Source organism: Atheta coriaria, unplaced genomic scaffold (assembly GCF_025399875.1).
Source record: "Atheta coriaria isolate IRGN ID8LTWV9N9 unplaced genomic scaffold, Caltech_Dcor_3.1 hic_scaffold_6_pilon, whole genome shotgun sequence".
Classification (NCBI taxonomy): Eukaryota; Metazoa; Arthropoda; class Insecta; order Coleoptera; family Staphylinidae; genus Dalotia; species Dalotia coriaria.
In genome coordinates this window covers 14,558,641-14,586,272 of record NW_027045448.1, presented here as the reverse complement: position 1 = coordinate 14,586,272, position 27,632 = coordinate 14,558,641, and the positions used below count along the sequence as shown (strand labels likewise).

At 38.5% G+C, this 27,632-nt stretch overlaps 2 protein-coding genes and 1 long non-coding RNA gene across 4 annotated transcripts in view; 2 read left to right on the top strand and 1 right to left on the bottom strand.

The window, feature by feature from the left end:
• The window catches only part of tei (irregular chiasm C-roughest protein teiresias), a 103,642-nt gene that overhangs the window by 44,320 nt on the left and 31,690 nt on the right, over window positions 1-27,632 (top strand). The window contains exons 3-5 of the mRNA XM_065305813.1: window positions 10,798-11,214; window positions 19,701-20,060; window positions 27,149-27,418. Of these exons, the coding sequence (XP_065161885.1) occupies window positions 10,798-11,214; window positions 19,701-20,060; window positions 27,149-27,418 (1,047 nt within the window). The remainder of the gene's footprint in view (window positions 1-10,797; window positions 11,215-19,700; window positions 20,061-27,148; window positions 27,419-27,632) is intronic.
• Window positions 11,121-11,661, bottom strand: LOC135794521 (uncharacterized). The gene is made up of 3 exons (XR_010548908.1): window positions 11,538-11,661; window positions 11,290-11,481; window positions 11,121-11,228 (listed from the first exon to the last, which is right to left on the bottom strand). It is a non-coding gene; the product is annotated as an uncharacterized lncRNA (long non-coding RNA).
• LOC135794499 (uncharacterized) lies at window positions 20,101-25,543 on the top strand. Of its 2 annotated transcripts, XM_065305806.1 has the most exons (2): window positions 20,118-22,480; window positions 23,999-25,543. In XM_065305806.1, the coding sequence occupies exons 1-2, from the start codon at window positions 21,250-21,252 to the stop codon at window positions 25,489-25,491; spliced, it is 2,724 nt and encodes a 907-aa protein (XP_065161878.1). In that variant the 5' UTR covers window positions 20,118-21,249; the 3' UTR covers window positions 25,492-25,543. The 2 variants fall into 2 exon arrangements, with proteins under 2 accessions (XP_065161877.1, XP_065161878.1); XM_065305805.1 differs by having other exon boundaries at window positions 20,101-25,543.

Here is a 27,632-nt window from a genome sequence, read left to right as displayed (position 1 = left end):
TTAAACGTTGTGGGGTGAAGAATTAAAATATGAACAATAATTTATATTGTTTTTGTTAATAGTAATTTTATTTTAAAAGTTATAAACAAAAATATAAATTTTAATAATCATTTTTTGTTTTGCTGATAAAAGTTTAAATATTTACTATTTTAATATTATATTTTTACAATTTTACGCACAATTTAATTCTTAGTTGACTGCTTTTTCTTTTATTGTTCTATCTCTTTTTGTTTAAAAGTTATTAATGAAAATACAACAAAAATTAAGTTTTTTTACATTTTTAGACCGTTGTTCTTCATTATTACAAAACTACCCCTTAAAATTTTGACATATTCTTATATTATTACGGTATTCCTGGTATCAACAATCATTATTTGTTTATATAATGTGTAAATCTGTTTAGACAAGGCTCATTAAGCTAAAAGTATGAATATCTTTTAACGCATGATTAGTTAAAATGCAAATCCGCTCACTTTGCGCCTCACATTTCTCTCGGGGGGCGCAATTCGCGCGCGGATGATTAATGCCGGCGTATAATTACTCGTAGCTAGTGTATATACAGCCATATATGTGTTGGTGTTTGTAAAGCTCTCAGAGAGCAACAAAAATTCGTTTGCTAGCGATAAATATGCGCGCGCTTAATGTGCAACATTTTCAACAACTGTTTATCCAGCTTATAACTCAAGTCAAAACTTTAGGGGTTTAACACACAAAAAATACCGACAATAAATAATAATATTATTAACTAAAGTGGATTATACTAGGTAATATTTATAATTTTATGGGATATTTTTGTATTTATGAAGAACAACGGTCTAAAAATGTGAATAACTTGATTTTTATTGTATTTTTATTAATAACTTTTAAATAAATAGTGATAGAGTAATGAATTTTTAAATAGTCGATTGTGGATTAAATTTTTTATAACACTATGCTAATATAATATTAATATAATGAATATTTAAATTTTTATCGATAAAATAGTAGAGATGTATTTAATTTTTACATTTTTGTTTATAACTTTTAAACCAATTTAGTTATTAACACAATTTAAGTTGATTATTATTAGGATTGTAATTCCTAATCTAATTACCTTTAAATAATTATCCTATCTTTTTTCGTTTTCGAGTTATTTAACAAAAACTACAGAAAATATCAATAAACAGTTGTATAGACAGGGATTCTTTACATATTGCAAACTGTTCACCATACATCCTAGAATTAAAATTACAGGGTCGTACTTTGTGACAAAATAATTTATTTTTAATATAATAATCTATATTAATAACTTAAAAACAATTTTCCCCAATTTTCAAAATTCTAACTGCATTAAAATTGATTTTATTACTTTTTTAACCCAATTTCCAATTTTAAGTGATTATTGAAAATTATTATACATTCATCAAATCCCAAATACTATTTCCAATTGAATTCTCATTCTGCGCATGTAATTATCCAGGGGTTTATGTATATTGGTAATTAGCAATTTGCGATTTACGATGATTTGTAAAACGCCGCGCAAATATTCGAAACGCACGCATCGCACGATTGTCAACACGAAAAGAAACACCCACTCGCCGCCTGCACTACGAGTAAAACTGAAATCGTTCCACAATCCTCTCCAATGCGTGTATGTTCGAATAGAACTAGAGCACAACAAAATCTCCGCTTGTGCTCTGCCTGTTTTCGAGTAGCGCTCGCGCGTTTGTTTGCGCTCGAATATAATGCACGCCATCGCGCGTTTGTTTGCCGGGCTGTTTGTTTTGTCGCCGTGGCGGAAACTTAATTGTATCTGGTCACGTATACATCGCGCGCAAATCTCCCTTCAAACAGCAATCTATTCACTGCACAACTAAAACAAACAACACAATCCGGAGATCTCATAAAGACTTTTCAGTTTGACACATTTTAAAACAATCGAGTTTTAGTTCACTACGTACGCAGCGAATTTGTCACATTCGAAAACATTTAGGGGTGGTTTCCAGAGCAGAGGGTAGTGGGGTTGGAAAGTATTCAAATGTGGATTATACTAGCGGGTGGTTTTGAAATAAAATGAATTAATAATACCCAGTGGTGCTCTCGGACTGGACAAAGGGATGAATAAATAATTGCGCTGCCAACAAGGGTTGTAAATAATGCAAGGGGTAAATATAACTATAAACAATACAAGAATAAATACAATAACACAATAATAACACGGTTAAATCGTAAAAATGCGTTGAAACTAAAAATTTACAAAAAAAAAATTTGCATTGTATGCAACCCACAAAACACTATTTTAATCAGATGCGCATATTGAATTAAAGCATTCACATAGATTCGCCCGGAAAACGCGTGTTGACAGGAGTAAATCGACAAATCTATCGCAATACATCCCTCGAAACATTCCACTGGGTGGGTTTTCATTCCGGGTGGCACGCTTTGTGCGTGAATGCGCATTGTGCGCTGAAATTTACATTTATTTCGCAACTTTGTTGTCGAAATTGAAATTGGATTACGCGTTCCCCGCTTAATCCTGTCATTATCCTTAAATATCAAGTGTATAAACTATTCCCGCCTGCAATCTGTTTATAAATTAATTGTAAAATGCAAAAATTCGATTATGCGAATGTTTGAATACATGTTTGCTTTCAATTAATTCGATTATTTGATTTATTTTCGCGATGCGCTCGAATATCACGTTGCGTTTTTGTCGATGCGAGTTCATCCTCTCGTCTGATGAAATAATTATGCAGCTAATCATGTTAGCGGCGGCGCATAAAAGTCATTAGCTCGTTAACGAGCGTTTTAATGTCAGTTAATTTCGATTAGCATCCGCACTCAGTAGCGCATACATCCGCACTCGTACAATGTGTGCATGCGTGTGTATGTTGGGTGGCGGGCATTTGTGTGCAGACGTGTTGAAATTAAATAAAATCCTAATTAAATTCATATGCTTTGTAAGCACACACATCGGATCGCGCCGATAATTAATTTTCTTTCAGGGGAAATAATTATCGTTTAATTATTTATCGAGTTGAAAATTTTGGTTTGGTATGTCAAAATGTCAAAATTATTAATTTAAACAAAAAAGTATTCACTAAAGTTGATTATATTAGGAAATATTTCAAATTTTATGCGAGATTTTTATAATAGTGAAGAATAACAGTCTAAAAATGTAGAAAACTTGGTTTTTGTTGTGTTTTTGTTAATAACTTTTAAACGAAAAGAGATATAACAATAAATTTTAAAGTAGTCGATTAAGAATTAAAGTTTTTATAATACTATGAGAAAATAATAATAATATATTGAATATTTAAATTTTTATCAACAAAACAAATTTACACTATACAAATTTTATGTTTTTGTTTATAACTTTTAAACTAAAGCGACTATTTACAAACTTGAAATGAATTATTATGTAAATTTTAATTCTTAAGCTAATGACGTTTCAATCATTATCCTATCTTATCTAGTTCTTGAGTTATTCAACAAAAACTACAAAATTTATCAATATACAACAGTTTAGACCGGTATTCTTCACATATTGTAATGTGTACACTATAAAACATATTCCTCTGTCAAAATTTCAAAATCCCACTTTTTTTCTAAAGTTTTTTTGCTCCAAATATTGGCCTACTTAGTCACATCCCTTCATTTACCCCATCTCATCGTTATCCCGCGTCTCCTTAAAGTGAAGAAATGAAGAAACAAAAAATCCACCACACCGGTGGCGGCGGCGATAAAAAATAAAATGAGGGCGGCCGGGAGGCATTAGTCGGTTATGTCGTTAGTGTTTCTTTCATCCCCTTATACTTACGCTGCGCGTCGGAGGCTGCCGCCACAGCTATCTATTCATTTCGACGCAAAGTGCGCAACGCGAGAGCGAATGTTAAAAAGAAGAAGCTTTTCCGCCGCACCGGGGGCGGGGTATGGCCGACGGGGGTTGAATGAGGGTGCTCACGCTGCGCTGCTAAATTACGCGAGGCTTTTTATTCTTTAATTTAACCAATTGCTTTCTATTTTCTTCACTAAGCTCGGAAATTTGTGCTTCAAGGACGACATTTTCAACTCAACTGCTTTATTGTTTAAATGTTAGCTGGATAATAATTTAAATATTTTAGACAAGCTAAATCCTTTAGTACTTTATACGTAATTTGCTTGGTTAGATTTTGGTTAAGAAGTTTAACTGGGGTTTAAGTTATAGAGGGTTTTCCGGACTAATCTCCAAAAGAAAAAAAATGAAATTTTATTAATTTTATCCACATATAAAATTTTATAAATATTTTTTGTTTTCCGGTTAATATTTCCGGTTTTCCGGTTTTATTTTTCACCCTGTATAAACATTTTAAAACTAATTATTTCTATCTCAACAAAATTTATTATTATTTTGGTATAATTTGGATGTTTTCCGGTTTTCCGGTTTTATATTTTCAGCCAGTATAAACCTCATTTAACCTGTTTTCTTCTATCGTGTGGTTAGATTCTGGTTAAGTAGTTTAACTGCGGTTTAAGTTATAGAGGGATTTTCCGGAATATCCTTGAAGAGAGAAAAAAAAGCGCAATTTTAGCAATTTTATCCTGCTACCCGCTTTGAAATAGTCACTTTAATGCCTTTTATCCTTTTTTGTTTCAATCCTTGCAATGCTTGCAAATTTTTTTTTGCTTAATTTTTGCTTAAACATGCGACTTACTTACTTAGTTACTATCCTTACGGTTAGCGCCGACCGCAGAATGTCCTTAAACATCCTTGCACAGAGCATTTGCGTAAAACGCTTGTCTTTGAGCGCGCAGCGCCTTGCCATTACGCTTAATTAAAATTTAATTCAAGGATATAACGAAGCAAAAAGGATGGCAATGAAGTGTAACTAATTTACCGGATATGCTTCCGGTTTGCAAAGGATGAGCGCCGCTTTTGTTTGGAATTTTATTAAATGAAACGTTTATTTACGTGCGGCGATGATGAGGATGATGAAGAGGACGCGAAGGACGAAAACAAACCGATGAACGACGTTTGAATAATTAATTAACGCCTTCAACTAAAATACCAAGCAATTAACAATTAACATCTTCATATGAAATTTTTTGAAACACTCTGTATATTTTATATTTTAGTTTATGTTATCTTTGTAAGTAGTCTTTTTATTTCTGTTTTGTTGAATGTAATATTTTTCTCGAGTGCGGAAGGATAGATAGCAAACTGCAGCGCGGCACGCAGACACCGGGGGCGGTAAGGGTTGTGGGGGGCGGCAGCATTCCTGCAACAAATTCTCTAGCGCGCGCACAGAAAGGTTCTTTAGCTAGATTAAACCGATCAAGCGAGAACGACCGGCTTGATGGATGTTGACCGATAGCCAATGCGCGTAAGGATAAAACTTGATCCTTGTTTTTTTTTTGTTTTTTGTTTTGAAAAAACTGATTTTTCAATAAAAATTTAATTTTTTTTGTTTTGAAGCAAGATTAGATGCAATTTTTATTTTATTGGGTTTAGTTTGTAAACTCTCGGTATTAAAAGAATAATGGGGGCGGGAATGGGGACCGGGGGCGGTTTGTGGACGTCAGTTTTAAGTAAATTACGTTGTTAAGCGAATTGTTCGCGAAAAGCGCGCACGGCGCTAACTTTGCGAGTTTTCGTTCGTTTTTGTTTGCTCCACTTTTTCCACAACCGCCGCCGCCGCCCCCGAAACTCTCGCAGTGCTGTTTTGCATCGTTTTTCGAATTTTCGCAAAACTTTTACTAATAACTTTAATTGATTTGAATTAATAAAATGTATTTTATTAGTGTTTTTCGTTAACATTTTTGTCGGCGATAATTAGAATCGAAAATTAATTAGCTCGTTAGCAAAGTTTGTGGTGGAGTCGCCGGCAGGACTCGCAGGACCTCACAATGTACTTTATGTGCGCTCGTCGTACACGCAAAGTTGCGGGACTTGAGCGGGCAGACTTTATCGACGTTATCAATTATTGAACTTTGCGTTCCTAACTTTTACTCGTCCTTCGTCCTTACGCGTGTCAGTTTCAAGCGGCTTGTGTCAAAGTTGCAAATTAGCAAAGTGGTCGAATTGATAAATTTACAAGTTTCTGATTCCCCAAGCGGATTGTTGGCTTTAATTGACAATGCGCAAACAGGACTAAACAAGAATAAACCTAAATAAACAAAATTAAAAAAATAATTATTACGTTATATTTATATTTACTTAATTTAAAATAAATTTATAAATTTTTCATGTTTTCCGGTTTGCATTTCCGGTTTTCCGGTTTCTTAAATAATTAAAATTAATATCGCAATTTTTTATTATAATCTATATATATAAAATTTGCGTGTCACAGTGTTTGTTTCCATACTCCTCCGAAACGGCTTTACCGATTTTTACCAAATTTTATATGCGTATTCAGTAGGTCTGAGAATCGGCTAACATCTATTTTTCATACCCCTAAGTGATAAGGGTTGTTCACCCTTAACTTTTTTTTTAAATTTTGGACAAATTCTTTTGTTTTTATATTTTTTATAATGTGGAATTAAAAAATACATACAACCCTAAATTTTTAGTTTTTTATCACCAACCCCTATTTCTTTATAGCCATTTTAGTAATTTAATCATTTTTCATCCCGCTCAAAGAAAATTTTTATATGCGTATTCAGTAGGTCTGAGAATCGGTAACTTCATATCTTTAAGTGATAAGGGTTGTTCACCCTTAATTTTTTTTTAAATTTTGGTCGAAATTTTTTGTTTTTATTTTTTTAATGTGGCATTAAAATATACATACAACCCTAAATTTTTGGTTTCTTATCACCAACCCCTATTTTTTATACTAAGTAAGTTACTTTTTGTCTACACTAAAATTTATCTAGAAACTTGAAATAATTTATATGGCAAAACAACGTTTGCCCGGTTAACTAGTTTTAATATAATTTTATTAATATTTCCAGTTAATATTTTTTATGTTTTCCGGTTTTCCGGTTTTATTTTTTTCTGCCTGTATAAACGTTTTTTAACGTGTTTTTTTCTCTATCGCAACCCTCATTCTTCTAGTCGGCGAACGTCTGCGTCTGTGACTGCTCGTTTTTTGTTATCCCGCACACAGTGTTCGTCCTTTTCACCCCATTTCAAACGAGTTCGTTTTGTCGCCCCTGGAGACACCTAGTTAGTTACAAAGATAAATAGTGCAATCATAACGAAGTAACAAGATTTACTTTTCTACTTTTCTTCCGTATCCTTAAAATAAAAGCACGAAAAAAAAACCGGTTAGTAGAGCAGGAAGCGGATTCTTTCCGTTAAAAGAAAGAAAGAGATTTCTCCCACGCGGCGCGATGCAAGATAAACGAGTCGTTTGAGTATCTTTTTAAAGAGATTGATGCCGCCAATTCGAGAAACAATTCAGATAGAAATCCAAGTCGGGGGCGGCGGCATTCTAAAGGTGGTGGTAGTGGCGCAAACGCTTTGTACAAACAAGTCCCGTGAGAGTATAGATGCGACGGCGTGCATTATCTTCAATTTTTTAACATTTTAGCCCACATTCCGACGTTTTCCGGTTTTCCGGATTCCGACACCGGAAAACTAAGCGACTTTATAAATTTTCCACTTCATCTTCACCGACATAACTGGCAAACTGTTTTCGAACAATTCCCGAAGAAATTACTTTCGATAATTCATCCCGGGAAACCCACCCCCAGTTAAAAAAAGAAATTAATTAATTAATAGTGCGTTTATTTAGAGGGTGGCACCGCCCCCGGCGGGTTTTATTTACGCATGAATGTGACGATGACGTCGACATCGCTATGCGAAAGCAAAGAGAATCGCAGATAAGCGATAAGGGTAGTGGGGTTGCGGGGGGGCGGCGGTCGAGATAGGGCGTCACATCGAATATGCAGTGTAGTGTTCAATCAATTTACTGTCAAGTGTAATACCGACTGCTCGTATATCAATCGGTGGATTAATGAGTGCGACAGCCAGAGAGTGATGGGGGGCGGCTGGCGTCGTATTCATGAGCCGTTATTTGCGCGCCTAAACAAGGCAGTCACAACAGGGTTGTACCATGAAAAAATTAAAAATGAAAATTTAAAATTTTGTTTTATTATGAATTTTAAATACGGCCCTGGATGCATGTGGTAGTTACATGACATATTTACGTATTCAAATATTATTCAAATGTAAAGCCGGCAGACGGCGTCGATCGGCAATTTTATTATGCAAATCGTTGATTGACTTCCAGGCGTGTTCGCCGCCGCCGTCACGAAGGGATGTTATCTCTGGTGCACGTCTGTCAAACACATCATGTCATATAAATGCAATTCTTGTTAATACATCAAAACACATCAAAACATAAAATAACCTAAAAATATTTCAATTTAATGCCGGTTCTGTGTTTTTTTATGAGTTTTTTTGAGTTAGATGCAGGATATTCTCAGTTTTAATGGAAATTTTTCTGATTTCATTCTTGAAATTTAATTTCGGAAGCATTCCAGGTATTTGTGTATTTTTGCTGCTACTCCAGGGTTGGGTGGAGGCGGCGACATGTGCGCGTATATATAAACAACGCACGCAAAACGCGCGAAGAAGAATTAAACGCTCCCCAGACGGACGCAATCCGGCCGCCGCACACAAGCCGTGCGCAAACATTTTCACAAATGCCGTATCACACACGGCGCCTCCACCACCGCCGCCGCCAGCACGCCAAAAAGGATAATGAGTCGCAACACAACAAACGCGCGCGCGAAACTAAACTCTCGCTCGAGATATTTTAATTATCAACCGAGGCAGGAGACCACCGCGTGTGTCTGCGAGTTAATTAAATAATATACAAAGTGTTTAAATAAAAAATTAAAATTATAAAAAGTATTTTATTTATTTTTAAAAGTTTTATGTTTGATTTTTAATTTTAGTTTTTTTTATAGCAAACACTCTGTATATTTGTGCGTATTTTAAGTTTTCTAAGCCTGAGGCATGAAAATTAAAACAAAGGAGACATTTGTGTGGCACCAAAGAGGCGCTAGGCCGCCGTGTGTCGTCCGGGGGTGGATGTCGTTTGATAGCACGCGCTTTCATTCGAATAAATTTTATTTGTTTCTCGCCAAGGCAGCGGCAGCGGTCGAAAATTTGGCGAAAACTCAACTCGCGTCGAATTTATCGCCTGCTTGCGTCGGCCCTCCAGTGCCGCATCTATTATACCTTTACTAGCGGGGGGCGGCGTTAATTAAAGACGTTTGCTCAACCATCCAGAGATGTAAATTGTAAATCAACACTTTTTTTAAGACAATGAGCTAATTTAATACGCAAAAGTAAAAAAATAAGTTTTTTTAAGGTTATGATAGGTTATGTTAGGTTATGTTAATATCTCATGTAAAGCATGTAATAGTAATACGTGGAATCTTTCCACTCGGAAGTAATGTGTTTTTGTTAGCGCGCGCGCACGAGCTTTGAAAGCTCCGCAAGCAATAACAATATTTCTCGCCGACATTTGAATACCGCACACGGGAAATTCTATTTTCCGTCGGCGTGCGTGTAAATTTTTGTGTGCGCATGTTAAAAATGACTTAAAAATAAAATTTAAGCTTTTTTCGAACGAAAAATTTCTAAAATTTAATTGCCTAAAAACTCGTCTAGTGTGCTTTAGGAAAAAAGTTATTAATTTATCAATGCTTTGAACTTTTTTGAGGTAAATTTCGTGTCGGCCTTCGTGTGTTCATGTTCCCGGCTTTTCGGAAAGCTTTTTCGAGCACGTAAAACACTCACTAACGCTGCGCGAAAATTTCACCCGTTCGGCACGTCCTCGCCCGCTTCATTCTCGCCGCACTTTTCGATTTTATTTTCCGGCTCCGTTTTCCATTCGCGTTTCATTCTCCGATATCAAACGCAAAACCAGAAAATTCGACTTTTGCAAACGTTACACTCACACCAACACACATCGGGCACATGCGGGCTTAGCAGACGAGGTTGAAACTAGTCGTTGAAATTCCCATTCGGGTAAATGCAAAAGCTGCGTTTGAATGCAAATGGAAAGCTAGTCAGCCGCCCCGGCTTCGATTACAATCACTCATTGGTCATTCATTTCGACGCTTCGGAAGGCGGCGGAAAAAAATAACGCGCAGGTAAAAAGTAGACTTGTCGAATTCGCCGACGAAAAAATCCGCTTGTTACACCCGGCCCGAAATCCTAAAAAGTGACCAATCTATTCCATGCGCTTAAATTAAAATCCCCACGAGTATTCGAAAATTATATTTGTCACTAAATGAAATTCGAATCTTTAATTTGGCACGTACGCTGATTTAGAAATCGGCGAATCGCGAATTTATTTGCACTTATTTTGCCCGGGCTTGACAAATTTCGAAACACGGACGTGTCACATATTATTAATTCGCTTTTGTAATTAAATCCATGGCGTCACGCGCTGTCGATGAAATTCGATTCGTGGCGTGCGCACGAATTAAAAGCAACATTAGCGTGTCGCGCCGGAAACCGACTTGCAAATTGATAAATGAATACCAGCCGGACCGACGTTGATATAAATAACGTTTATTTTTCCATAAACAACTAAATTTTAAAAACCGGAAAACCGGAAATTTGTATTTTATTGCACCTTTTTTCATTATTTTTTTGTTTGTTTACAGAATATTTTTAAATAAACAATGTTTTTCAATGGAAAAATTAAAACCGGAAAACCGGAAATCAATATTTTATCACACTTTTTATCATTATTTTTTGTTTGTTTACAAAATATTTTTAAATAAACAATATTTTCCATTGAAAAATTTAAAACCGGAAAACCGGAAATCATTATTTTATTACAATTTTTCAATGTTGTTTTGTTTGTTTTGCAGAATCTATAGACTGGAATCAGTCGCACACGCGTCATTCAACCGGAACGCACAGACGTTCGATTCGAGCTGACAGCCACACGAATGGCGGCGCCGCATCCGGCGCTAGTGGCGCTGCCAACAGCGAAAAGAACTACATTCAGCTCTACTCGAACCAGCACGTCAAGCTGACACTCGAGTGCGCCGTGAACATCAACTTCAGCACGAGCATCTGGCTGAAGGACGGGCAGATTGTCCAGACAATTCTCAAGGACAATGCGAATAATAAGCGCGTCAGCGGCCACCGCTTCCTCGTCGATAATCTCGGCAATCTTTTGATTGACAATGTGCGTCTTGAGGATGACGGCAGATGGCAGTGCGAGGCGGAGGATCCATTTGGTTTCGTCGTCAACGGAAAACCAATTCAATTGACTGTTGTTGGTAAGTGAAACACTCTGTATATACGTTTTTTTTTATCTTAGGCTGGTTAACTGACAAAACGTCCGAAACACAAACCTCTCTTAATTTAAATACCATCGGAGGCGGCGGGCATGTACGCGTAGATATCTTCTCTGGGGTTTCGAAAAGCTTCCGCCTTCCGGTTCGGTAATATATCGTAATCATTAATCTCGAGACCCACCTTAGAATGGCTCTTCTAAGAATGGTGGCCTGCTTTCGACGGCGGCGGTGGCGGCGGCGGTGAATTGTCTGCGAAAACCAATTATTCACATTTAACAGAAATTGGTACCGAACGGAAACCGCACTTAATCATCGCGCGAAACGATGGAGGCGGCGGCGGTGGCGGCAAACCAAACACTTTGTACCATTAAATAAATTCTCAATGACCAAGGACTGTATGTAATTGACAGTCGAACGCAATAATCGCATATTTTGACAGTTGGTGTCAGTGAATAGGTTATGTCTGTCATTTTTGACGTTTTAGTCAATTTTGACAACATAATAGTGGGTTTTGCGGTCTGGTGCGTTACGGGGTGACAAAACGATTGTGCTCCAACACCCTTTACAACCCTTCGGGGCGGATGGGACGCGTTGCGCACCCTTTTGCCGCTTGACAAACTTATGCTTCACGTGTGTCATAAGTTGTCTTTTTCAACGCATTGTGTTATTTTTTATCGTCGAAAGGGTTGAATAGAATCGCATAGAATAGGGGGCGGCATGAAAAAACGACGCCATCATCGACGATTCTAGCAGACACAGACACACAAGGGTGTTTTCGTTGGGGGCGGTTGCGGTTTCTGCTGTTTTTTTGCTCGCTCTTCTTGCTTTTATCCAACGGTCTGCTTTCTGACTAGCGCGCGCGTTTGACGTGCGTGGTTTTTACTCATAACGCCGCAGCATGTTTTCATGAATTCTCATTCTTGGGATGTAATTTTTCCATTAAGTTCAACGAGATGAAAATAAAATGTTTTTTAGACTCCTAACGCGGGGATGGTTTGCGTTTAATTCGTTATCAACGACTAGAGGGTGGTGTGACAGGTTTAGCCACTGTCTGGTTAGTGTTACGCGTCAGCCGGAAACACGACACGGAACGTGTTTGCAAAGCGGAAATTTAAAAATAAAAAATTGTGCAATGTTTTACTCTAGGCATACTTTTATACTCGTGTTGTTGGATATTGGGTTGCCTAGCTATTGTATACATGTATATTTGGTTGCATACATTGTTTTGATTCTTAATTTTTAGTTTTAGGATTTGTGCGGTATTCGTAAATTTATGATGATATTGAGTGAAGTGAACTTTAACAATTGCCCTTTTCCTGCTTCCTGCACTTTCCGGCCAAACCGATAATAGCAGCGTGTGTGCGCAGGACACGAACGAGCGCGCTTGCTCACGCTCTAATAGTTTCACATCTTACATTGTTCTATTTCGGATGGTACACATCCTCGAGGAAGTCTTAAACATCGACATCCACAAAATGTCTTCCCACACGTCGCACCAGCTTTTAATCCTCGAGCTTGTGTACTGCTATTGACCTAGCGTGCGCGCACACACCTCATAAAAGCTGCTCAAAATGAAAGGCTTAAAAGGTTGTCGGGTATTACTTTTAAAGGACTTGCCAACGCGTGAAAAAAGGACGAAAACTTTGTTTGCTTTTTTTTTGTTTTGCTTCTGTATATGTGTGTGTGTTCTTGGATGAAAATGGAAAGACGGTGGTTGTGGGCGATGTGGTGGTGCGGTCGACACTTATCTGTCGCTGGCAGGCGGTCAGGACGAAGGATATTCAGCTTGGGGAAATTTTCAAACCTCGGCAAATCGGTGCCAAGCCATGCGGGCGACAAAATCGTCAGCTAGAGCCAAAAACCCACCGAAAAAAAAACTTTATAAAACTATTCAGGACTTTTTGTAAATTTAGTCCTTTGAGTTTTTTTTTAAATAGATTAAAAACTAATTATTCATTTTAAATTTAGAAGTCTGAATAATATCCGGGAACAATTGTGCAATTATGACGGCTATATATTCTTCATTATCCTTCATTATTTTTAATTATGCTTGACTGTTGAATGTTATCCTTGAAACAGTCTCTCGTTGATTATCCTCTGACACGTGTTTCTCTCGTTGATATTTTTTAATTATCCATTCGCATTCGTTTTTATTCGCGTTTTCATTTATCATCATGTTGTTCCAAACGAATTAATATCCTTGTCCGGACCTGTAAGGATATACAATGCGCGCATCGCTAAATTCAGTCGCTGATATTATTCCTCACGGTTGGTAATCTCTATAGAATTGAGAACACAAAAAGTTTTCCGCCGCCGGGAAAACACGCTGTGTATGTATGTGTATATGTGGAAGTAGGGAGAGAAAAAAAAAGGAACACAACCACCACATCTCTATGAAAATACGTATTTGTATTTTAATAAAAGGATATTTGTCATGTATGAATATGTGAGTTGGCTGATGGAATAATTTCGCTCTTCATAATCCGTGGCAGCGTAAGGGTGGGATGAAGGACGAAGGACAAGCAACAATGTCGCTTGTTGCTCGCTGCTTGATTAAATTAATTTATGCCGAGGAGAGATGAGACCGTCACGCGAATTTTGCGTGCTCATGCCGACTTGCAGGATATGAAAGGATAATCAGATATTACGTAATGGGATTTTCGGAAAAACATGTTTTTCAAAATATCTAATTTGCATCAAGAATATCATCCACGTTTAAAATAAGATTTAAAGTATTAAAAAATATATAATTAGGTTTTACATTTTGCTTTTTTTGCAAAACTTGCTTGTAAAATCTTCACCAATCGATCAATTTACTTCAAATTAAAAGTATGCGTTAATAAGCAATAATTAACTCCACCAAATATCAATTAATTACCATTGATACTTTTTAAGTTATTAGCTGTTTTCCGCGACTTTTAGTTTTTTTTGTTGCATAAACTTATAAATTATTTTGCACACCCTGTAAGTTATATTTTTGCAACTTGCAATAGCCTATGTTATTCTCCTATGACCAAACTATCTCCATATCAAAATTTATCAAAATTCATTGAATGGTTTTTGCGTAGTTGCGTCACAAACATACATTTATCCCAAACATATTTTTAAATAGTATATAATTCTAGTTGTTTCTTATCCCTGACTTGATGTGCGTTTGCAACCCTTGTTTTCGGCCTCGTTGGCTGGCTTGCCGTCCGAAATAGTTGAAATCGCGGCCGTCGTTGTCGTCGGATGTGCGGATGGTGCGCCGCCGCCCGTCCGTCGTCGGGCGCAACGGTCCATAAAACGGAGACACTCACTGCTTGTTCTACATTCCTCCGGACAGACCGAGGCGCGGAGTGGAACCAGAAGGGGTGGGTTAAACCGGGCGCGCACCGAGCGAACGATTGCTTCCTTCCGAGGCACGAACTCGACTCGGCGGCGGCGGCAGCAACGCGACTTTTGGCAAAACGTTTCAAACCGGGATGAACAAGGCGTGCGCGGGGGTGGAGAGGAAGAAGGAAAGGTCGAGTAATACGGCAGTTCGAGCGATAAAACCGCTGGCTAATAGTCGTACGAGACTCGTACGTTTTTATGAATTACTATATCTTTCATAAACAGGACCGTATCAACCACAAAAATTATATAAAAAAATTTATTATTTGTATTTATTTAAAAATTTTATAAATCCGGTCCTGTGTAGTTGTTTTTAAATTGTGGTGATAGCAGAACGGCGGCCATGTTTACTCAATGCGGTATAATATACAAAGATAGCGCCTTTTCTGGCTGCAGATACGCTCGTGGTGAAATATGTACCGACGCTCGTTTTATAATAGCCTCGGTAATGCTGTGCAATATTGGCTGCCTACACCATGCCAGACGCCAGCAAACCGAAAGGTTATATAGGTTAAAGAATGCTTGGCTATTTGGCATTCACCCATTTCAACAAAACACACTCTCATCTTATCTAAACAATATTTATTTAACATAACTACCATTAGATGGCGTTGCAGTCGACTAATCACAGTATACTCAACAAAAACACACAACTTCTGCAACCACATCAACTTTAAGCACTTGTTTTATTCCGTAGATTTCTCATCTCATCTCACAATTTCTACAACTTCTCAGCTCGATTCAACAAAACTATCTGCGTTATATTGTCCTCCACGGAGGTTACCTGTTTGCTATTACCTGTTGTAGCGTGTGTGTGCACACTTTAAAGTTTAAACGTTTTCCGCAACGCGAGCAACTTTATGACGCTCGTCGTTTCATTTGAACGTGCACGCCGAGACACCATCTTAGGCGCGCATAAGTGCGATCATAAAACGCGCACGCGTGTCGCGAAATTACTATAGGCAACCAAGTATACTCTACACGATGTGAGCGGCTATATCAACACGAGTCGAGAGCTAGGTTTATTAACTTTTGCACAAACTTTGTAAACACTTGACGAGACACACGCTGCATAAATAAACGCATCATCTTTTATTCAGGATTCTCATCAAATAGCAGAAAAGATTAAATGTATCTGAATTATATTGGAGTGAAATAATAATAATAAGAACAAAATCGAAGGATTTGAAGGATTGGAAAGGAATCGAAGGACGATCCGCTTATTACGCATCGCTGGCCTTCATATTTAAGCTCGGCGTGCTTATTGGGTTGCGTGCTTTCTGCATTCTGCCGATATAGGAGATTGAGAATTTCGTCCTTGCGAAATTTCCACGGATTTTCACCCGGGGTATAAATAAACAAAAAAATCTATCCTACCTTGTGATTTATGATTGTTATTATCGTTGACTTTGATAATATTATGTTTTCGTATGAATTTACGCATGTGAACGCATACATTTTAATTAATTTAGTAATTAATGCATGCACAATGCATTCTATGCAACCCTTTCTGTTTGTTAAGGGATAAACTTGTATATAGGTGTATGTAGACATTAATTTTGCAGCGCTGAAAACCTACACGGATTTGTAATCTCGAAATGCGAAAATTTCGCAAATGAACTGGGTCGAAATGGGCGAAACCATATTAACCCTTTGATCATCATGCACGTGCATGCAAAACGCACAAACATAATAATAAAAAAAAACACCGGAAATATTTACGTTTAGCGAAAATTGCGAAATATTTGCACCCCAAATGCATCAATAATTACCGGATGCGGGTGAATGAATTCATGCGTGCCTATGCGTTTTAATTTTATTTCCAACTTTTAAATTGCATTTAAAATTTAAATTCGCTGCGGGCAATATGGCGCAAAAAATAATAAAATGAAATAAAAATTTTTATATATATAGAAATGGACGATTGCAAAAATTAATCTCGGCGTGTGTGCAGAGAGTTTAATTTTAATTTCCAACTAAAAAGCAATCGGAATGTTTTACGATGGTTTATGATGTCGTTTTTTGCATTTATTATTCACGTTTGTGTGCCTAATTCGATTTGCTGGTTCAATTTGCATTCTATTACGAAGTGGCATTTGCGTTATTTTTTAAATTAATTAATATTCATTCAAATAGAAAAAGTGCACATTTATACAGATTTGGAATGTGAATTTAGAATTAGTTAAATATTGTTATTATTTAATACTATTGCTCATTTTTTATCTATTCGGTTTCGGAATTTTATATTTTATGGAATTTTACGTAATTTCAAATTTTAACACTTTTAGTCACGTTTTTGAACTGTTTACTCTTTGTTATTTAAATATTTTTAATTTCTACCTTATAGAGAATCATCTGTAGATTAAGAATTTGTAAGTCGTGCCTTTCTATCGCTTTTAGTTTACGAGATATTTGCAATTGAAAAAACGTCAAAAATTGAAAAATTTACTTTTTAGCATTTTCCATAGCATTTTTCGATCTTTTACTCTATAAAATTAAATGATTTTAATATCTTATCTAATAGAGAATTTCCTAATCTTTCGTAATCTACAATCTTCTGATTGCTATCTCTTTTAGTTTACCAGATATCCGCAATTGAAAAAATGTCAAAAATTGAAAAATTTACTTTTTAGCATTTTCCATCGCTTTTTTCTACCTTTTACCCTATGAAATTAAAAGATTTTATTATCTCATTTAATAGAGAATTTTCCAATCTTTCATAATCTACTGGTTGCTATTTCTTTTAGTTTAGAAGATATTTACTTTCGAAAATCGTCGAAAAAATGATTAATAAAAATTAAGAAATTATTTTTTATTCTTATCTAATAATTTGGCACCAATATTTTATGTACCTAATACCCATTCCAAAGAAATGTATATACTTTACCTAAAAAAATAAAAAATATGTACTTCAATATTAATTTATTTATTAAAATTTAGTCATAAATTAACTCGGTATCGAATCGAAACGAGAAACTTTTATCGAAAACTTAAAAAAACTTTGATTAAGTTTAATAAGTTCAAGTTATACGTTTAATATGTATAATAATAAACGATTGAGACGTGCAAGACGTGGAGGGCGACGGATGCCGAAAGCGGGCGCGCACGGCAAAACTTTCCAGTTAGTTTTCCACTCGGAAATTTCCGCGCGCGCGATGGAAAATTTTCTTCGTGTGTGTTTTTTTTCGCCGTTCAGCAAAAAGTTTCCAATACTTTTAACAAGATATATGTATATTTATACGTGCGTTTCGCCAAATCGAATTCAATCAGCACTAACTAAATATATATACAGGGCGTTTACAAAACACGCATTAAAAAATAATTTTATTTTTACAAAATCACCATGAACACACTGTATACATTCCAATATACCTAATATCGCGGAAAACTAAGACGTATTCCCGGAGTTAACTCCGTCGAGTTAAGAATATTGAAAGTAAATGTATCATGCAAAAAGTATTACTTTTTTCGGGGAGAGAGAGTAAAGGGGGTTGGAGTGGAGGGGGTAGGGAGAAGAAAGAGGAAGTCTTGTGCTCGCGCTAAACGAAAAAGTTATAGTTTAACGTCTCGGCGACGCTCGTCGTCTTTTCTACAATGCACGAAAGATGTATTGCTTCTTTCCTCATCCCCGTCGTCGTCGTCGTCGTCCTTGGAGATTGAGATGCAGGACAAAAATTTGCAAACTTTTTCTATTAGATAAATTTCACTTACGTCATCAAATTTAGATTTAGATTAAAATATATATAAAAGTATTAAGTTTTTGGCTATTTTATTCTTGGTGAAATAATATAGGCAACCAAATATACGCATTATTGTTGAGTGGGTTGCCTACGCATGGAATGTAATATTATGAGCAGCCCGAGGGTTTTATTAAGGATATAGGCTTTTGTGCGCTGTGAGCACGTCAATGCAAAATGGATTGTTTGCGTGCGCGTTGCATTCATAATTGCTTTAATTAAGTTGTTTTCGTTATCCCCGGAACATCCGCCATGTTCGTGCTCGTCCTGGCGTGCAATATGCAAACGCCGGCCTTGGACTAATTTTGATCAGCGTGTTATTAAGTGTGCATACCACAATCACATTCACATGAAATACAGGATGAAAATTTAAATGATTAAATATTTAATTATTAACTTAAACAAAGGGGATGTAATTTACAGAATTTTGCGTTTGAGGTCAAGGAAAGGTTAAAATTGAGTCCCATGGAAAGCTAGAACGGTAATAGCGCATTTCCTCTAATTCCGATCCACCTGCCTAGCACGTAGTCCTGAACCTTTCTCTCCGGCCGGATGTGGTGGAAGTGGTCTTATCGCGCACGCGGCGGGCGACCAAAAACTGGCGGGCCAACTGTTTTCACGCGAATGCGCTAGTGCGGTGGCATAGGTCAGGAGTTTGGCATGCTGGGGACGGCGCAGGACCACGAAAGGATATGCTAACGACGATCGTTTTTTCTTCCGACCGGCGCGCGTTGATTACGCCGCCCTGCCGAATGGCGGCGCGCATTTAATTACATTTTTTGCGGCGCTGCGTCTCTCTCTTATCTCCGCACCACCCGCCGACTGGGCATTCTAGGACCTTCCTAAACGCACAAAAGGAAATTAATGTTTTGCATCAACGCACAGAAAAAAATTTCACTCAAGATTTATTTTTTTTAACAACGCCACGGTTTTTAATGAAATTTTAAAAGTGGGCGGAGCATAAATTTAAAAAAAAATGTTTTATTATATAATAATAACAAATATATTGATAAAAAAGAAAAAAAGTTATTCTCCGGACTTCTATTTTTCCTTTTTTGTATTCTCTAAGATTCTCGACGACGACGCAAATAAAAGAGAAGAACTCACGCTCGCGCATTCTGCAAATTGCCCTCAATAAAAGTTCCAACTTGCCCCCTTTTATTCCCCTCACCCTCCCGATGGGTGGTAGCGCATCAAAGCGAAACATAACATATGGATAACGGCTTCTAATCGCGTAATTGAAACAAATTACGCTGAAATACCCCCACTCCTCTCAGCGGGTACTAAAATATTCCGTGCACGCTCGCAACTTTTATCTCTGCGATAATATATTAAACGCAATTTATTCTGTTGCAGACTCACCAAAGAAGCCCTACATCCTCATCGATAACCGCATCTTGGACCCGGGTAATTTATTCATACCGGTCAAAGAGAACACTGATTTGACCGTGTCTTGTGTGGTCGATGGAGGAAATCCCAAACCAGCTTTAACATGGGATTTAAGTCTAGGGTCGGCTGCGTTGTTGGATGCACCTGAGGTGACGTACCAAGCGCCGAATATTACCGAAACAGTGCGTGAGCAGAAAGTTGGTGCTCGGAATGATGCCCGATTGGAGAGGGTTATGAGGGGACATCATAATGCTACACTAACCTGTATTGTTCATCATCTGGCTCTTCTTCAACCGCTGAATGTGTCACTACTCCTCGATGTTCAATGTAAGTAGAATTTAGATATTTTTCGGTTTGTGGATTTGGGTTATGGTTGTTTGGGAAACAAAGTTTTGTGCAAAATGTCAACGATTGTAAAAAAGCTGTCAAACTAGGACAGCACGTAAAAAACCTCTCCCCCACAAGTCATGTCTAAATTTTTAGTGATAGAAATCCTGTAACTGCAAAAAAAAATCTCAATCGTCATTCCTAAGTCAAGCCCCGACGTCGTAACTGCACGCCTCGTCCTCACCGCCCCCCTCCACCACAAACCCTTTTTTCAACCCGACCCCCACACCATTCTAGTAACCGAAGTTAAGCCGAAGAGACGAGAGTAAGATGCGCGTGCGACGATAGAGGCGTGAGATTGACTATGCAATACATCTGCCGGGCGTGCAGGAATCGCATTCAGTATCAACCCCGTCCGACGGGGGTGTGCCGCTGCAGCTGTGGCCTGCTGAACGTGTGCTATCGCGACGACACGTGCCCGTTCTGCGAAAGGGAGGTGGAGATCAAGTGCAAGACTGACAAGGCATCACTGCCACGAGTCGGCGAAAAGATCAACGACATGATACGCAACCTCTGCAGCTGCTACAAGTGCTGCCCAACGTGCAATTGTAACCCTTGTTGTGTACAACACCCGCTGCCACCTGGTTGCGTGTGTGGTTGCAACCATTCGGCGGGGGGCGTGTGCTGCCGGAAGCCAAGCCCCCCGCATACATGCTGTTGTGATCCTACACCACCATCACCACCGCACGTTGCATCGTGCTGCGATTGCTGTGATACCTCGCCGTCATCCTGCGTGCCTGTCTGCACGCCCTGCTGCCCTGTACCAGCCGACTGCGATTGTTGTTGCGCCATCATCTGCAAACGCCCATCGCTGTACTGCAAGTTATCCCTCGCCACAGTTGGCGTGTTGTTGATGCTTACCATCGCTATGGCTTACTATTACTATAAGAACTATTACCTCAAGTGTTCAACAGTGCGCCGATACAAAATGTGGTGAGGGCCGTGCGGATCTAGTTGGTCCAGGACGGGTGACAGCCAATGTTGTCACACTGACACAGCTGAAAATTTAAGTGCAGTATTTCGTCATCAATAAATTTTTAATTCGCTTTGTCTACACTTTCTGTGTGTTGTGTTGGGTGTGGACTATGTCTATCTGAAAATTATGGGAGGTGATCCAAGATGAACCAAAATGAGTAGTGAATACTACCCTTATTATGACTCGGGTAGTCGAACCTTTACGGGGAGTAGTGATTACCTTCAATATGGACGTATGTATGGGTCAAGCACCTCCTATAGTTCAGGATATCCTTACCCTGATTATGTTCCTGGGAGGAGGCCGAGGTCCAGTACAAAAGGAGGTCCGCGTCCACCGAGTCCTATACCAAATGATTGTCGCAAGTTGTTTCCGGGTGTACCATGTCCTCCCAAAAGTAAAAAGTGTTGTAAATATGCTGAGGATACCATTAATCAACACCCTTCGCAATGCACATGTCGAAAAATACCGAAAATTGTCTCCAAGACAGTGTTTAGAGCTGCTCAACCATGTAAGGGACCATGTGAAGCTGATCCCACTTGTCAGCATTGTATGCATTATGAGTTTGCTCCGGCACGGTGTTCTAACCCTAAACCACAGAAAGTGATAAATCCGGTTAGTTTTGAAAAGTACTACTACCTAGGTGTACCTTCATTATCCAAAAACACAGAACCTGTATTACAGGCTAGGTTTAATCGTTTGGTACCTTGTAATCAAGGTTTGAAAATTCGGGAGATTACTTCAATTGATGATGTTGATTTAACATCGAAATATTCTTTGTCTTCTGTGATTTCTGCACCTTATGAAAGCACAGAATATGATGGTACTTATCCGTATTCTTCTGCGGCAACTGGGTCGTTTGATATCAACACCAGTAGTAGTAGTACAATCACAGAATCTTCCCTGGATGCTGAAAGAGGTCACAGATTGATGGCAATAGGTCCCACGAGAAATAAGGAAGTTGAAAATGTTCCGATACAGAAAAATCATGCTACAGGTCCTGATATGATGACCTCCAAAGTAGCAGGGACCAATTATTCTAAGCCAGGTATTGCTAACCGAGGGATATCAGCTGATTCATTGAAAACTATCCAGGAAGCACCTTTGAAGTTGACTGTTGCTAAACCTGTTGATGGTATGTTACCCACTGCTTATGATGAGACTCCTGTGAAAGAAAAATTAATGAAAGCGGATACAGTTAGCAAAGCACACTCGGGTAAACCCTTCATGGACCAAGAATTTAAGAAGAACCTGATTTCTCAATTGGACTGTGATAGACGGGACATAGAAATTGCTTCTATGGGTTGCGGAAGGGCTCCACCAGCGAGATTTTACGACCCGGGAGGTTGCAGGTCATGCGCAACTTTGAGAGATCATTGGATTCCAGGTACACCTCCTGCACCCCCACCAACACCACGCTCATCCATTACACCTTCAATACCATCTAGGGAACATCAAATTAGTGCTTCAGTATTAACAAAGTTACTTGTTAAGGAAAGGGTTAAGAGTACTAATGATCAAAGTGTTCAAACTGATTACCCTGATCATTTAAGGTTTAGGTCTACAATAGAATCTTTCTCAACACCTGTATTTGATAGTGATTCTAGTGAGATGAGTAGGTTTGGTCCTAGTGTTAGTAGGAATATGATCCAATCTATGATCGAGACCTTATCTCCTGTTTCAAGTGTTAGGTTGGTCAGTAAGACGCAGTCTTTGACGATTATTTCTAAAAGTACTCGGCTAGTAGTTGATACACCTCCTAGGGTTCCTTCTAGGGACCTTCAAAAGTTTAATAGTGCGAAAGTTGATAAAGGAGGTGAGCAATTACAGAAATCTAAGGTTGAAGGTACTAAGGTTACAAATACAAAGGGAACAGTAAAGAAAGATTCTGCAGTTGAGGATATTCCTAATGAGGCTTTGATTGCTGTTGAGGATATTGATGCTGTCGAAAGTTCTAAGGTAAAGGCTTCACCTAGTTATAAAGAAAAAGATAAGAAGGAGAAAAAGAAAAAAAGTAGGATACCTAAGTTGATTCGTCATAAAAAGACACCTAGTAATACTACAATTATTAGGAACAAAACAAAACGGGAGAGGTTTAAGTTTTTCCGAAGGAAAGGTACCAAAAAACCAAAGGCACCTACTGTGGTTAATACCGATCAACAAACTGATAAAATAGAGATAGATAGTAAACCAGAATTAAAGGTTAATACAAGAGGGGAGGTTGATATCCGTGTTATTCCTAGGAAATCTGTTTCTACACTTAGTATTTCTGAGTCTACTTTAGTTATTCCACCATTTGAACCTGAAACGGTTTCACCTACAGAATCTGAAGAAAGCAAAAATTCTGATGAGTCTAATACTTCCAAAGATTCTGAAGAATCAAATGAATCTAAAGATTCTAAAGATTCTAAAGATTCCCAAGAGTCTGGTTCAGATAATTTACAGAATAGTTCTGAAACATTAGTGGTGGAAGTCCCAAAAAAGAAGAAAAAGTTTTCAAAAAAATCTAAAATTCCAATTTTAACTTCCCGGTCATTGTCCAACTCAGATATAAGGTCAAAAACACTTAATAAAGAGGATTCAGAATCTACAGTTGATTCAACTATAGAATCTGAAGATACTACAATAAAAACAACTTCTACGAAAACCACATCTGCCCCTTCTGCCCCTTCTGCATCACTCGTTTCTCATTCATCTAAAACTCATTCCCATTCAACTTACAATTCTTCACCACAAAGATCTAGATCCCTTGCATCATCTAAAACCATTTCAACTTTAGAAACAATTCCTGAAATAGAACGATATCAATATAGGCCCCTACGACACACACATCACAGATACTCTGACATTGATTTTATTAACTGCGGGTCCAATTCACTGAGTAATACAAATGATCGTCACTCAGATAATTGGAAGTACCGACGAGTCCACCCCATGGGGCATCACCATCATCATCATCACCACCAACATGAAGATAGAGAAAGGGAGAAGGGTTATCAGTCTCGTATGGGTATTCCCTGCTATGGTCCCCCGGTCCTTTTTGATAATGGCCAGTGTCGTAATCAATGCACCCAGAAAGATCATGATTACCACAGGTCTCATGGGACTTGTTATACAAAAGAATATGAAGTCTACCAGTCTGAAGGTGTTTGTTGCATTGGTAGTACTTTTAAACTAGCAGGAACGGATAAAAGGTTACAGAATGAAAACCTGCAGACTGTGCCCATGTTTGGAGATGTTGGAAGTCAAGCAGATCATACTTCTTTATTCCGAAGACTGGATGAGGAGTATCTACGAGGGAGTTTTGGAAAGAAACTACCTTTTAGGATACCTTCGAGTATTTTGGAGGGTTTGAAGGAGCATACTAAGGAACCTTTGAAAATCTGTATAAAAGATCGTGGGATACAAACACCTGGGAAGTGTCCCATACATGGGGATAAATTGATCAAAGAAACTGTGATCCCTGTCATTCCAAATAAAAATATCTACCAACCAATGGCGATGGAGAATCATTCCAAGATGAACAAATCAACAGATGTCTATCAGGCTACTTTTGCTGATGATAAAAATAAAAATAAAAATGCTGAACCAGGAGATCTTGAGCCTCGGTCAAGCAGGACCAGTTTAGATGACGATGATGACGATGACGATGAAGATAATATTGAAGAACCCCTAGAAACACAAAAAACCGTCTCTGGAGCTGAAGGTATCCGACGTAGGAGATACAGTGATGAAAGCATAGCAAGCTGGAGATCCAACCGATCTAACCGATCAAACCGTAACTACAAACAACGTCGAGCTGTCAGGTATGAAGATGACCGGTACAAAAAACGAGGTTGGTTAGACCGTTTAAAGCGCAAACAAGTAAACGAAGACAGTGATGATTCCGATGACTATGATGATCGTAGATACTCCCGAGGTAGAAGTAGATCCCGAAAAAAATACGACAACCGCTCCAGAAGCAGGGATAGATCCCGAAGGGATAGAAACCGCTGGTATATGGATGACAAAGACTACTATGAATATGTCAACAGAAAGAATGGTTGTGGTAAACGAGGTGGAAAAAGAAGATCACGAAGTCGCAGTGGTCAATGCGGGAAAAGATCCAGATCCAGGGGTAGAACCAGAGGCGGCAGGTATAGAGATTACGATGATGCTAACACCTACAGACCTTCACGAAAACCAGATTCTGTCCCCCACCACGATGAGGAGGTTGAGTGTCATAATGACTTTGGTATTGCAAGGCAAATATTCGGAGGGGAATGCATGCATGACGGGTTGCTCTGTGGGTGCGAGGTGGGCAACTGGGATTACATCAGACGTCCGGAGGTGTTATCAGTGTTTGTTTTTACGGTGCTTATGATTATCAACCTTATTCTGGCAACGGTGACCGGGTGACTTTGTTAGATAAAAAGTATTTTGATCAATTTATTCTAAGTCTATTTTAAAACCCTTCCAGGGTTGGTTTTTTGTTTTTTTAAAGCAAGGGATGATTCAGAGACACATTTGATATGCGAGAGCAATGTTTGCTTTGCATATAATTCTTGTGTTTGCTTAAAATGGGGCGCTTTCGTGCTTTCAACCCTACGCGCTTTCAACCCCCGCTATCCTCGTAGTTCTTTGGTGTTTCGGTGTTCAACTACTCTTCAACAAGTTTAACTACCGCTTTGCTGCGAGTGTTTTAAGTAAACAACCTTACCTTAGTGCAAAAGTACTCATATACAGTGTGTTTATAACATGAAAAATATTTTTAGATATTTTAATTTGATTTTGAATTATTTTGGGGTTTGGAAAATGAACACCCTGTATATTTGGAAAATATGTAGTCGTTAGGGAAGTTAGTTCGCCGCGAGGATGCGCGCGGATATCCTGTTTAGCTGTTTAGAGAATTTCGGCGTTTCGGCTTTCTCGTTGCGGCATTGGAGTCGTGCGGGGGATGAAGGTGAAGGCTCTCGGCTTCCATTATCCTCGGCAAGTCAAACACGAGGCTGTGGCGGCGGCATCTTCGACTCGACGCGCGACGACCGCGACTGCCAACCAATAGCAATACATAAATTTCCGATGGCATTAGAAACCGGCTCAGACAATAAATGAACTAAGCATTTGTTACAGAAACTTTCTAAGTTCGCAACTAATATCGCCCGCTCGTAATATGTCAAGAGTCAAGATAAACACGAATACGTATTATCTCTCAAACATTCGACCCCTTACCGCCTCCCATACTCCTCCCTATACAGAGAGATAGAACTAATCTTCGATCTTTAATCTTGTTTGCCGAATTACTGATTGCTTTGCTCTGCGATCGGTTTTCTTTTGACTCTAGACGACAAACAACATGCGAGAACGTTTGGTTGCCTAGATATCGCGGGTTTAATAAAGGTCCTTATATGCCATTACACGCATTAGGACTCGGTTGTTGGCTTTCGAGTCAATATGTTTAGGCACTAATAACTTTAGTTTACGACGCCAACTTTTGCAATAAATTAACCGATGAAAATTACCCAAATTAATACAATATACTATATTACACCAAAAGATGGCAGCACTCGTCGCTATACATCTTTTTCCTAACGAAAAAAGTATTCAAGTCTCGATGAGGATAAAGACGAGTATCGTAAACGTGCCCGAAATATGAATGCGTCTTCTCTTATCCTTGCCTCTCGTATGTCGAAGCAGGATACACACTCTTCATTCCTGTTAAGGAGCGTATAAGAATGATGTTATACGCGTGTGATCGCTCCGCGATGAGGAATGACTTCGAAAACTCTTAAAAAGATAGAACGAGACGTGATGATCCTCCAGCGAAGGATAATACAAGCAAAAAAGGAAAACGCCTCGAAAAAATGTGCGATATTGCGGCTGCGGTGAAGACGACGAAGACGACGCAATAAAATGCGGTCGAAATGCGCGCCGGGGATATTTTCGATATATTTATGACGTCATTCGACGTCATATTGCATCGGGGGGCATAAATAAGATTATAGACTATCTCAATCCATTTTTTACGCTGTAAATTTGTCGAGTTGATATTTACGATGTAAAATTTTTGTTACAGACACGCCATCTTTCGCCATTTCAAGGGAACCAGGTTTTGGCTTTCCTATCCGTGAAGGTATGCCTGTATCACTTAAATGTGATGTTGATGCTAACCCTAAAGCTGCGCCAATATGGCAAAAAGACGATACGGATCCACCTGTGCAACAAACACCGGATGGATTCCTGAATTTTACCGAAATACGACGCGAACACAGCGGATGGTACAAGTGCATCTCACGCCATCTACTGGGGAGATTCTCAAGTATCGGCTACTACTTAAACGTCAGATGTAAGTGGATATAACGCCGGCTAATCATATTTATATAGATAGATGGCTGACTTTGGTGGTAACTGTTGATGCATGACCATCGGCATGATTTAGGGTCTGCCGTTGTCATCGTCACACCCCACAACAATAAGGGATGATCTCGATGTGCGCGACTATAGCAACTGCATGAGTATTAGGGGTGGAGGTGGGAAAAAGGGTTGTGTTGTGCAGAATG

Excerpts from the sequence above, each read along its gene's own strand:
- LOC135794499 (XM_065305805.1), top strand. The coding sequence starts at position 21,250 with ATGAGTAGTGAATACTACCCTTATTATGACTCGGGTAGTCGAACCTTT.